Source organism: Protopterus annectens, chromosome 2.part1, assembly GCF_019279795.1.
Source record: "Protopterus annectens isolate FY-2018-M chromosome 2.part1, PAN1.0, whole genome shotgun sequence".
Taxonomy (NCBI): Eukaryota; Metazoa; Chordata; order Ceratodontiformes; family Protopteridae; genus Protopterus; species Protopterus annectens.
This window is the reverse complement of record NC_056729.1, coordinates 1,952,639,794-1,952,652,734: the sequence shown is the minus strand read 5'-3', so window position 1 is coordinate 1,952,652,734 and position 12,941 is coordinate 1,952,639,794. Positions and strand designations below refer to the sequence as shown.

The 12,941-nt window shown below is 40.1% G+C and overlaps 1 protein-coding gene across 2 annotated transcripts in view; it reads right to left on the bottom strand.

Annotated features, from left to right (window-relative positions):
* RAB23 (RAB23, member RAS oncogene family) overlaps positions 1-12,941 on the bottom strand; it is a 907,660-nt gene that overhangs the window by 246,324 nt on the left and 648,395 nt on the right. For both annotated transcript variants that reach the window (XM_044063339.1, XM_044063338.1), the window contains exon 3: positions 11,788-11,873. In XM_044063339.1, the coding sequence (XP_043919274.1) occupies positions 11,788-11,873 (86 nt within the window). The remainder of the gene's footprint in view (positions 1-11,787; positions 11,874-12,941) is intronic.

Genomic DNA, 12,941 nt, shown 5'->3' with positions numbered 1-12,941 from the left:
TAAAATAGAAAACTTGAGAACAAGTCTAGAAGGAACAACATCAAGAGTTACAGGATTCCTGAAAAAGAAAAAAAGAAGAGGGAGACTAAATGACTCATTTCCTTAATACTTGGCTGCCTAAATCTTTGAACCTGCCTGCAGCTTTTTCCTTTGGCATTGAAAAGGCACATCAATCACTTTCTAACTCATCTTAAAAAAAAACACCCTCACCAAGATCAGTGATTGTTAGATTTTTCTCAGTCAAGATAATGATTTAGACATAAAAGCAGCATGGACTAATTATAGAGTTAAAATTAAAGGAAATACTACAAAATTTGACAATGACGATTCTACATTAGTGATGTTCAAGAGAAAAGTGTGTGTGCCACTTGTTAAAATGTTAAACAACAATATTAAATCACAAACCTTGTTTCCAGCAAAAACAAGGATTCATCTTCCAGAAGGAAAGAAGACTTTTTACACCTTGGAAGATGCAATAGACTTTATACAGAAAAAAATAAAATCCTACGAAAAAAACAGAAGAAATGGACTGGAATCCATCAACTTCTTTGAAGAGAAATGCAACAGATAGTTGGTTACGAAAAGACAAAAACAGTAAAAAACTGAAGGACAAATGAAAATCAATGTATTTCATGGTTATGGATTCTTATTAATTAAAAAAAAGAGTCTGAATACTTATGAACAAGTGATGCTTATTACTTTTTACAAGGTAAATATTTTACTTCTCTTCCACTGCTTCAAATAGTTACCAGTTCCCTTTCTAAAATGTTAGTGTTAGATTATTTTAGCTATGTATGAAATTAAAGCCACTTACTTTCACTTAGAGTTTAAAAGTGAAGACTACTCATTTATTAAAAGTTAATCATTATTACAATGAAACTTGTTAGGTGGCATACTTTCTGATATCTTGGCATAGTTGAGTAATGTACTATTAAATATAAAAATAAGATGCCACAATGATATTAAAGCATATTAAGTTACATTCTGGGTTCTTAAAATGGTCCAGTAGTGTGCTATTGATAGTATATTTGACATGCAATAGTACCCAGGAAAGACATGCTATATTGCACAGTATAAAAACTATGGATTTTTACTTCTATAAAAGTCACTATTGGAATGATATCAAATAATTAGAGTAACACTCACACTTTTACAAGTTAATCCTGCATCACACAACTGTCACTCTTTTAATGCAAGTTTATACACCATGTCTCCTTTAAAAAATGGCAGTCTGCTTTTTATTAAACATCTCATACAAATAGTGCTTGCTGAATCATTAAATGTTGTTTCTTTGAGTGCAATGCCTTTTTAGTAGATGAGATAGACGGTTGTTGTTGCTTTTTGGGTGGTTTGGAGGGGTTTGAGGGATTGATGTGTGGTGTAGAGGTGGCTAAGATTCACTTGTGAATGTTTTCGTGTGAATTGTAGCTAATAAAACTCTTCATTTGTAAACCCTTGTCACGAGGACCAGCTTGAAATAAACTGCTAATTTATACGCCCGTGTCATGATGACCAGCATGAAGCAGCTTATTTAGAGTCATGAGCACTTTTGTGATGCTGATTTTATAATTCTAAAAACTGTCCAGGTTACTTCTTCCTATCTATAAAGAATCATAATATTTTAAACCATATGCTGAGCTGTCAAAGATTATGTTAGACAATAAGCAAAAGACAGTGAATTGCATTCTAAACCACTGTCAGTTATGAAATAGTTCTGAATGCTTGCTGATAGCATACTTGACATGCAATAGCACCCAGGAAAGTTAAACTATGCTATAAACAAAGTATAAAAAATATACTTTTTTACGTATATAAAAGTTATTATTGGAATGTTATCAAATAATTAGATTAACATTCACACTTTCACAAGTTAAACCTGGATCACACATAACAGTCATTCTTTTAATGCAAGTTTACATGCTAGGACTCCTTTAAAAATGACAGTCTGCTTTACATTAAACATCTAACAAATAGTGCTTACTGAATCATTAAATGTTATTTCTTTAAATACAATACCTTTTTAGTGGTTAACATACTTTGAAATGTTTTTTTTTTTTTTTAGTGGTTTGGAAGGGTTTGAGGGACTGATGTATAAAGCAGAGGTGGCTTGGATTCACTCGTAAATGTTTGTGTGTGAAATGTAGCTGATAAACTGCTCATTTGTAAGCCCTTGTCAGGAGGACTAGCTTGAAGCACCTTAATTCGATTCAAGAACAAGTCTGTGATGCTGCCGGAGTTCTGAAAATTCTAACAACTGTCCGGGTTACTTCTTCTTTCGGTCTAAAAGTAAATAATCATAACGTTTTGAATCATATGCCAAGATGTCAACGAATACAAGTTAGAGAATAAGCAAAGACAGTGAACTGCATTCTAAACCACCATCCATTACTGAATAGTTCGGAATGCTTGCAGTATACCAAAAAGGATAGTGTATATACTAGCCTGAAGAATGACACTTCTGATAAAAGATGTAGGATTGTGTGGCTCTGTTGTCTTTTTTAATAACAAAAGTTAACATCTCAGAACCATTTATTGTAGAAAGTTTGAATCTTAAAAGGGAAGATTTTTCAGATGTTTGTTCATATACTATTAAAGATAACATAACTGATTATAACAGTAGTACTAGATTAAAAGGGAATATTTTTTAGATGTTTGTTCAGATACTATTAGAGATAACATAACTGATTATAACAGTAGTACTAGATTAAAGAGCATCAAATATACAAAGGTAAACATAAATGGTATGTTATATGACACTACACTAACATTATAACTAAAACATAAAACACAGGAATATAATAATAGTATGTCACTTTTAAATGTGGACTATAAGATGTTCATGTCCATCTTTAGCTAGCAGAATTAATCTAATTATACCTAAACTAATTAATGATCAAACTAGATTTTAAATAGATAAGTACAGGATAATACAAGAAGAATACATACATTAATAGACTATGCAGATAAAAATAAAAAAGAACTTTCTATCATTTGTTTTGATTTAGATAAGGCTTTTGATTCGGTTAATTGGTCATACTTTTAAAACGCAAAGTATATAATTTCTCATCTAAGCTAATTGCATTACTTTCAAAGTTGTACAGCAACTCTTGTGCTTATGTTAAAATAGGTTATTTTCTTTCTAATTCCTTTAAATTACAAAAAGGCACAAATAAGGCTGTTCATTATCACCTTTACTTTTTGCATTAGCTAAAGAACCCTTTGCTAAATGTATTAGATCCAATAAGAACATAATGGTACAAAAATAAAAAAAGATTTTGAACTAAAAATTCAACTCTTCTCTGATATTTTACTAACAATAGGAAATAAAAACAAGTTCTATAAGTCAGTTTGAAGAACTCTCAAGATTTAATCATAATAAAACAAGTACATTTTTAACAAAAAAAGTCATACAAAAATGTTCCATCTTCAACTGGAATAGCAATCAAATTGAATACCTTGGTATAACCATTATGTCTGACAGTAAAGAAATTATACAAACTTTCAACAAGTAGTTGATAAAAATTTTAAATTTAGTGACAAATTAGAACTTTTAGTTATGTACTTACCATAACTTCGGATGTATGGGATCCATCTCGCCTACATTCATGACAGATGGGTTCGGAGCCGATCCATCGGCTCCGACTCGGCAACTAATACACTAGCACGAAGTCTCTCATTGGCTGGGCTACTCCCTATCCCAGGATGCACTACACCTGCTTCCCCAGATCTTGTTTGTTCGCTTTCATACATCCATGCAAACACAGAAAAACTAGTAGTCACTATAACCAACTAAAGTTCTTCAAGAAAGAACGCCAAGAAAAAAGGGACTACAGCTCCTCTAAATCCAAATGGAAGGGGGAAGGAGGGTGGGTACTTATGAATGTAGGCGAAATGGATCCCATACATCCGAAGTTATGGTAAGTACATAACTAAAAGATGTAATGGGATCCTATCTTGCCTACATTCATGACAGATGGGACAGCGTCCCTAGCACCTACATCCCAGGTGGCTCATTGGAAAACACTCCTGAGAACTGTGGAACCAAAGGAAGCTCTGCCTCGAGAAACCACATCCAATTTGTAATGAGAAATGAAAGTGTGCGGAGAAGTCCAGGTTGCTGCAGCACAAATATCATCTATTGATAACTTGGAGTGAAAAGCTACAGAAGTAGCCATTGTCCTGGTAGAATGAGCCTTGACTGGAAAGGGGAGGTCTTTGTTAGCCTGTGAATAAATAAAAATGATACAATCTTTAATCCATTTAGATATGGAGGTTTTTGTTACTGGTTGACCCAATTTGTTCACTGCAAAGGAAACAAACAATTGATTAGATTTCAGCGTTGAGCGGTTCTATCCAAATAAAAACGCAGTTGTCTATGTACGTCCAATTGATGCAAAGTATATTCTGCTTTATTAGAGAATTCTGGAAAAAAGACAGGGAGTTCTATGGTTTGTTGAATACAGAAAGAGGAGGCCACTTTTGGTATGAATGCAGGGTTTAATTTCAATGAAACTCTATGCTTGTGAAAAATCAAATAGGGAGGGTCAGAACAAAGAGCTTGAAGTTCTGAAACTCGCCTGGCAGACGTTATGGCTACTAAAAAGGCCGTTTTCCAAGACAGAAATTTTAAATCACAGGTAGCAGCTGGTTCGAAAGGACGGGCAGTTAGGGCAGCAAGAACCATATTCAAATCCCAAGGGGGAACAGGATGAGATAAAGGAGGCCTAAGGAGCCAAGCCCCTTTAAGGAAAGCCTTACAAAGTTTGTGAGACATCAATGAAGGTTCAACTGAAGCATGAAAATTAGAGATGGCCGCTAGCTGAACCTTAATGGTAGAAACTGAAGAGCCCGACTTTAAAAGGGAGGCCAGAAAATTCAGAACCTCCGATACTGGTGCAGTGAGAGGATCTATACCCCGTTCTTGAGCCCAGAAGGCAAACCTTTTCCATTTACTGGAATAAAGTTTGATGGTGGAAGGTTTATGAGAAGAAGACAGTATGTGGACCACGTCCGGCGAAAGAGCATTGTCTCGGACTAAGGATGGAAGTGGAGTAACCATGCTGCCAACTTCAGGGACCTGAGAGACGGATGAAGCCGTCCTGACTGATGAGTCAACAGGTCTGGCACGGATCCAGAAACCATGGACCTTCTATCGCATGCCTCTGTAGGAAAGGAAACCAAACTTGACGAGGCCAGTGCGGGGCAATCAAAATCATCTCGCTCTCCATGTAAATGGCCTTCTGTATCACCCTCGGTAGAGGGGAACGGAGGGAAGGCGAAGAAGACCGGGGCCAAATGTGAGTCAGAGCGTCCCTGGAAATCTGTCCCTGAGAGGGGAACAGTGTGAAGAACTCTCTGCATTTCGCATTGTGAGGGCTGGCAAACAGGTCGCAGCAAGGAAGACCCCCATCTGTCGAAGATTTTCGCAGCTATATCCTGGTTGAGGGACCACTCGTGGGGTAAAAGAATGGTCCTGCTTAATCTGTCCGCAATCACATTGGACTTCCCGGTATGTGCTGCCATTAGAAAGCGGTTGGTAGCTACCGCCCAGTGCCAAAGTCTCATGGCTTCTCTGCATAGTGGGTAAGACCTGGTTCCACCTTGCTTGTTTATGTACCACACCACCGACATGTTGTCGGATAGGATAGTAATCGGGCCCTGTGGGAGAGCGTGATGGAGAGCTTGGAGTACCAATAGTACCACTCATCTCCAGGACATTGATATGCAAATGCGTTTCCTGGATCTGCCATGTGCCTTGGACCGACCTGTCCAGGTAATGACCCCCCCCACCCTACCTGGGAGGCGTCCGTAGTCACAGTGGCAACGGGACGTTGAGGTATAAAGGGTCGCCCCTGGTCGAGATTTGATTGGAGAAGCCACCAATGCAGATCTCGACGGCAACTTTCCGTGATTATGATTAAGTGGTTCAAGGGAAGTTCCTGATAAGACCATTGAACCGACAGTAGCCATTGTAAAATTCGCATGTGAAGTCTGGCCAAGGGAACTAAAAGTATGGTCGACGCCATCGAGCCCAACAGTTGTAGGATCCGATGGGCCGGGGCTCTTTGTAGGGGAGACAGGATTTGACTTGATCTTGTAAGACCTGAATTCTTGCTGCCGGTAAAAAGGCGCGCATTCTTTTTGTGTCTAAGTCTGCGCCTATGAAAGTAATACGCTGAGATGGCTGTAGTACAGATTTTTGCAAATTGAACGTGATCCCCAAGAAACGGCCCAAGGTGAACGTGGCTCTGAGCGCTTGGAGTAGTAGATGCTCGGAGGTGGCAGTAAGGAGCCAGTCGTCTAGATAAGGAAACACCTGGAATCCCAGACTTCTCAGGTGAGCAGTTACCACTGCCAGACACTTGGTGAACACCCTGGGGGCTGTGGTGAGACCAAAGGGCAGTGCTCGGAATTGGAAATGACTGACTCCGAGGCAGAAGCGTAAATGTCTCCTGGACTCTTGAGCTATGGGAATGTGATAGTAAGCGCCCTGGAGATCTATGGAGCACATCCATGCATCTTTTTCCAGCAAAGGAAGAATAGATTGAAGAGTGACCATTCGGAATTTGGACTTCTTTACGAAACGATTCAATGAACTGAGGTCCAAAATGGGCCTGAAGTCCCCTGTCTTTTTTGTACCAAGTTCCTGATCCGATCTGGTCGATGGGGACAGGCTGGATGGCTCTTTTTTCTAGCAGCTTTGAAACCTCTAATGCTGCCTGATCCCGCTGACTGGGTGGTACGTCCGGGATTTCCCTTAAAGAAAGGGGGGGTTTGATGAAGGGGATGATATATCCTCCGGTAATAATGCGAAGCACCCACTGATCGCTTGTTATGGATTCCCAAGCTTGTGGGTGCGCCGCAAAGCGACCCCCGACTGGCTCCGGAGTTGCACAGTCGGGCAACAACTCAGGAACGCTGGTTGTATGAAGAACCACGAAAGGAATCGCGGTCTCCAGAGTTACGGGGGCCTCTGCCACCTCTGGGGCGGCGTCTTCCAAATCCCCGCCTCTGGAGGGGGAATCACTGGGTGGAGTAGGGAAAGACTTCTGAGATTTTCTGAACCACATTTTCCCTCCTCTCCCAGCCTTGGGGTAAGGCCTAGAAGGAGCGGAAAATCGGGCCCCAACGGCAGTCAAAGTCTTGCCCTCCTGCTCGCACCGAGTTAGCGTGTCCTTCACCTTGGGTCCAAACAAAGATAATCCATCAAAGGGGGCGTCGGCGAAGGAAGACTTGAAGGCCTCCGCGAACGAACACAAGTATAACCAGGCTTGTCTCCTGAGGGCAATGCCTGTTCCCGCTGCTCTACTCGCCCCTTCGGCTGCATATGAAATGAGCCTCATGGACGAGTTAACAATAGAAAAGAGGGTAGTCATCTGTGCGCCAACAGTCGGGGCCAGCGCCTCAGGTAGGTTACCAACAAGAGAGTCATTTAGCTCTTTGAGAAGATCCCTTTGGAGCCTCGTAAAATGACATAAGTAGTTCAGCGACCGTAAGGCAAAGGCCGCTGAAGAGAGGGTACGCTTCCGCACCTATCCATGCTCCTAGAATCCTTATTAGGAGGATGAATAGACGTCGAAGCCTCTGCCACGTCCTGCTGTGTGGCAGAAGCCACCACCAAAGCATCTACAGGCACACCCTTCGTGAGAAACTCCTTCTGGGGGGGGGCTGACAAAATTTATTGGGCCTCGCAGGCACCGGTTCCACAGAATCAGGGTGTTCCCACCCTTCGAGAAACCAAATCAAGGAGTTCATCAAAGGCGGAGACACCCAGGAGGCGGAAGGCTGGGCCCCAAAGGCCTTGAGGAAGACTGACTCCTCAGCTGAAGGGGTTTTGGCTTGCCAGTCACCTCTCTGTCTCAGAATCTCCAAGATGTCTGAGAAGGAGATATCATCCGAAGATGATTTGGGAGACCCTTCTGCATCATCGAGGTCAGTATCCGATGTAACAGACTCATCTTGGGAGTCTACGTGCTTCCTCTTACACAATTTCTTCCTTGGTGGTTCGTCCGAAGCAGATTCGGACGGACCACCCGGAAGAAGAGAACCGCCGATGGGGGTATCCTCAGGCCCTGGGGCCCCACTGCCGGGGGGCTGCAACACAACAGAGGCACCAGTCTCCAATTCTAGGGACGGTGAGGTAGAATCTTGTTGAACCGGCACAGACATGGCTAGCGCGCTCCTCATGACCTCAAAGGCCGGACCTCCAGAATCCAAGGAGGTCGCTGGTCTAGAGGCCACGATGGCACCAGGAATTCCAGCAGCCGATGCTCCAAGAGGAAGACTAGGTACCGAAGCACCAAAACCTAAAGTGTTCCCTTCGGCTCCGGCTGAAGAAGTCGCAGTGCCAAACCCTGAACCGGAGGACAGGGTAGGAAGCACAGTCGGAACAGAGAGGCCTGTAAGGGGTCTCTGCTCCGACCGTATGGCTCCACATTGCTCCACCACCACCGGCTCCAAAGAGGTTGGAGGAGGAATCAAATGTGTTGGAGGAGGGATCGGCTCCGAAGCAAACTGTGCTGGAGCCGAGACCATTTTAGTAAACACTGGAGATTGGAATAGCCTCTGTAAAACCCTATCCAGGTCCGAATCTGAAAGTCTCGAGGATTTAGAGGAGGTAGACAATCGAGAAGACTTTCCTCTCGGCTCCGAGAGAAGGGGACCGGCTCCGAAACGGCTCCAATGCTATCCGCGCCGACTCCACCACAGCATGGACCACCATCGGCACTGAAGCAGCCTTCTTCGGAGCCGAGGGGGAAGAGTCTGAGCTGCACACTTCCACCGGCTCCGAAGCCATTGGAACCGATGGAGGTGATTCACCTCGATACTCCCACTTGCGGCTCCGAAGGCAATCGAGCGCAAGTAGGAGGTATCGAGGCAGACCCTTCGACCCTCGGCCCCGAAGTCAGTGGAGCCGAGGAAGAAGAGGTCAATTTTGTCTTTTTAGAAGTCGGCTCCGACGGACTTGTCGGAGCCGATGATCTTTTCTTTTTGGAAGCAACAGGTGGATTTAAGGCTTCCTCAAAAGAAGGTTTAATAAGCCCTTTCAATATCAACTTGTTCTTGCGTTCTTGAAGAACTCTAGCGGAGAACGCATGACAGACGCTACAAGTCTCTTGCAGATGTTTCGGCCCCAAACAATAAACACAGACTGAATGACCGTCTGTAATGGACATCTTGTAATTGCACCGAGTGCATTTTTTAAAACCTGACTTTTGTTCCTTAGACATGATACAAGCCACAACAAGAAACAAAACTCTATGGAAATCTTACTCAACAAGTATAGTACTATCCACAAAAAAGCGCCAACTGAAAAGCGCGAGACACACTGGCGCGAGTACCGGTGAAAGATTACCTCACCACAATTAGAAAACAGTTAAACAGCCCAAAGCCCTCTAATTTAAACGGGCTTTGCCCGACAAACAACTAACAAAAAGTTAATTAAAACTAATAGCACTCAAAGGTAGGGCAAAGGCCCTCTAACTTAAACGGGCCTTGCCTGACAGACTAAATCAAATTTTTTTGAAAACACTCAAGCACTCCAACAAAAACTTAAGAAATAGAAAGCAATAGCTGTTAAAACAGCTGTTTGGTTAATATATAGACAAAAAATTCCCTAGGTCAAGGACCAATAAGGTAAAAAGAACCACTTAGCTCCAGCCAAGTCGAGACCACGTCCAGCTTGTTAAGCGGCAAACGAGATCTGGGGAAGCAGGTGTAGTGCATCCTGGGATAGGGAGTAGCCCAGCCAATGAGAGACTTCGTGCTAGTGTATTAGTTGCCGAGTCGGAGCCGATGGATTGGCTCCGAACCCATCTGTCATGAATGTAGGCGAGATAGGATCCCATTACATCAAATTATTCTTTATCACAGCAGAACGATTAATGCTTATTAAGATGGCAATTCTCCCTAAAATATTTTCTTACAACTTTAGTACTATCTCCACCAAAAATTATGAAGAAGATAAATAATATTCTACTTAAATGTTTTCGGCATCTTAATAAATCAAGAGTCTGCCTTGAATGGAACAGAAAAGGTAGGGATAATGGTGGAATATGATTCCCTGATATTCAACTGCATGCTACTTCAACAACTGTAAAAGTTATATGTGGATAAAATTCATATGTATGATTCAAAATGGAAACAAATACATCAAGAAATATTATTAGTGAATAACTATATCATAACCAGTCATAAAAATAGTACCTAATAGTTTTATCTGGCTATTAAAAGATTTTGATTAAATGGTATTACACCTTCTTCTCAAATTTCCTATTTAAGGTCCAAATACAGTCAAGATTCTGACAACTGGTTAATTTTATAAATATTTAGAGACTTTGTATTTAGTGACAGAGGTGTAAATAAGATATTTAACCTAGATAAGAACAGTTTTACCCACATTAACGGAGTTCTTAATAAATATCAATAATAATGCAATGAAAAATCATATTTGTCACAAATGTATACAATTCTTAAGTTAGATTTCACATATGTAGACAATTCCTATTGCAACAACTCCTCAAAAATTAATGAGTTTTCTGAAGAATATAAGAAATTAATATTAAAAATCTACAGATAAAACTACATCTTCATTATATTTGAATATTTTCACTTGGAAAGTTATACACACAGCTTTTGTCACTCCAAACAAAATTACAATTAAGTATAAATCAAATAGAACTGAATGCTGGAGATGCGATTCTGAAATAATAGCTGATTGGATGCATATAGTATATGAATGTGAAGTCACCTCCTCTTTTTGGGAAGAAATGAATAACTTTATTCAACCTTTATGGTCAGACAGATGTAATATTTCTAAAGCTTTAGTTTTATTTAAGGCTTTGATTCCGGAGACAATTGCAAAACCCAAGTGCCTCTTCTTTGGTCTATTCTTGCTATAGCCAGAAAAGTAATTAGTAAAACTGGAAAAGCAAAGCTATCCCCGTTAGTGTTGAATTTATAAGTGGGACAAAAATTGTTTGCAGTAGTGAATTGCATACTATAATGATGACAACTTCTAATATAACACATTCATATAAATCCTGGCTTAAACTTTAATGACTTGCTTGAAAAATATTAATTGTTGTTGATGTATAATTTTAATGTTCAGCTGTGGACCTATGTAAATAGTTATTTGTTTATTCTATAATTGAAATGTTTATTTACTATTTTAAAACCAAATAAAAACAAATTAAAAAAAATCATGTTTCCTGAGAAAAATAATATTGTGGAAGGTCTTGCCCAACAAGGAATTTATTTGCCCGGACTTGAAGGATTGGTTAGCCAACAAACAGTTCAACAAAGCACTCCAAAGGAGCACACTTTGGTGGCAAAAAGCTCTGAAAGTTCCATTCAAGATCTTGATAATTAGACTGATTGGAGAGTACCTTTAAGCTTTGAAAGGCTGTCTGGCTGGTTGGTTGGTTATGAGGCCAAATAGCTTGGGCTACTGTGACAGTAATCTAATGGTAAACATTTCATGGTCCACGGTTTCAAAAAGTAGCCAAAGGTTTAAGGAGAAATAAGACAAGAAGAGATCCTTCATAACTCTTAACAGGACTTATAAGTAGTATGTCTTCCTCCAACTCTACAGTGATGAGGATCAGAAAGACCATGTGATATGAACACAACTTTCCATATACTAATCTTTCTGACATATATATCAAAGGCAAACACTTTAGCAATAAAACATCATAAAAGAAAGCCATCACTCTGCGAGTCCAATACACTTATTCTCTGTACATAACTTTCTGTGTTTATTATTACATTATGGTAGTTAATACTTACCCCTGTAATAAGCCTTTGTGATTGCATCAAACTCTTCCTGCCCTGCTGTGTCCCAAAGCATCAGTCTAATATCCTCACTATTTATCCTGAAGCACAAAAGTGAAACAGATTCAAGTTCAGGATAGTTAAAGTTACATGCTAAGACACAGGTCCATGCCATATTATCAGAGTCAATTATAACAGAAAGTCATCTAGGTGTTTTAAAGCATTCAATGGTTTAATAATTCAGTGTGGTCCTCAGATACACATGCAAAAACAGGTACCAGTGCATACAAACACTACACACAGAGTAAAAAACACACATTTCTTGCCCCAGTCTGTCAATTTCCAAACTAAAAGATAAGTGATATGACATGAGACATGACATGGGTAAAAACCAGATTAACTTGTCTGTAACGGCACCTTCAAAATAAGAGTCGTACTCCACTGGTCTGAAAAATGCAGTTTATTCTATGATAATGTAGCGAGTAAATGTAATCCAACAAGATCCAAACAAGTCTTATATTACTGAAACTGTCTCAATTAACAGTGCTAATGAACTGAACCAAATGCTAGCTAGATTACTCAGACTTCTGTAGCTCTGAAGAATGAATCATTCTTTTCTTCGGCAATGGCAGAACCAATACAAACTGTGCTGTCCTATGTAGTTTATGGACTTCTGAACTGACTTCTGTATATCTGAACTGCTGGACATTTGAATCAACTTCTCTTTCAATTTTCTGAGTATTTGAAATGACTTCTGTCTTAAAAGTATTTATTTTAATACTAAAACCCTGTAAATTTCCTACAAGCTCTACACTCCTCCTTAATTTTGCCAAGCATTGTATCATCCAAATAAGATATTGCGGGTACCTGTTTCCGATCGTTTTTTGTACCAAATGTTTTGCACACACTGTTAGCATATCTCATCCTTATCAGTACTTTGGACTGAAGGTTATTTCATTGACCTCATTTGTATCCTTCACTGAAACATTCCTTTCTACTAAAACTGCATGTAAATGTGAAAAATAAATGAAAATGTAGGCCTGCTTTAATATGACTACATTTCTAGGCCTATGCAAAACAGAATATATATGCAGGATTTATTCTAACAAAACCATATTTATATTAATCCATTTCTCATACCATGCATTCTTGAATTCTCATATTTTAAA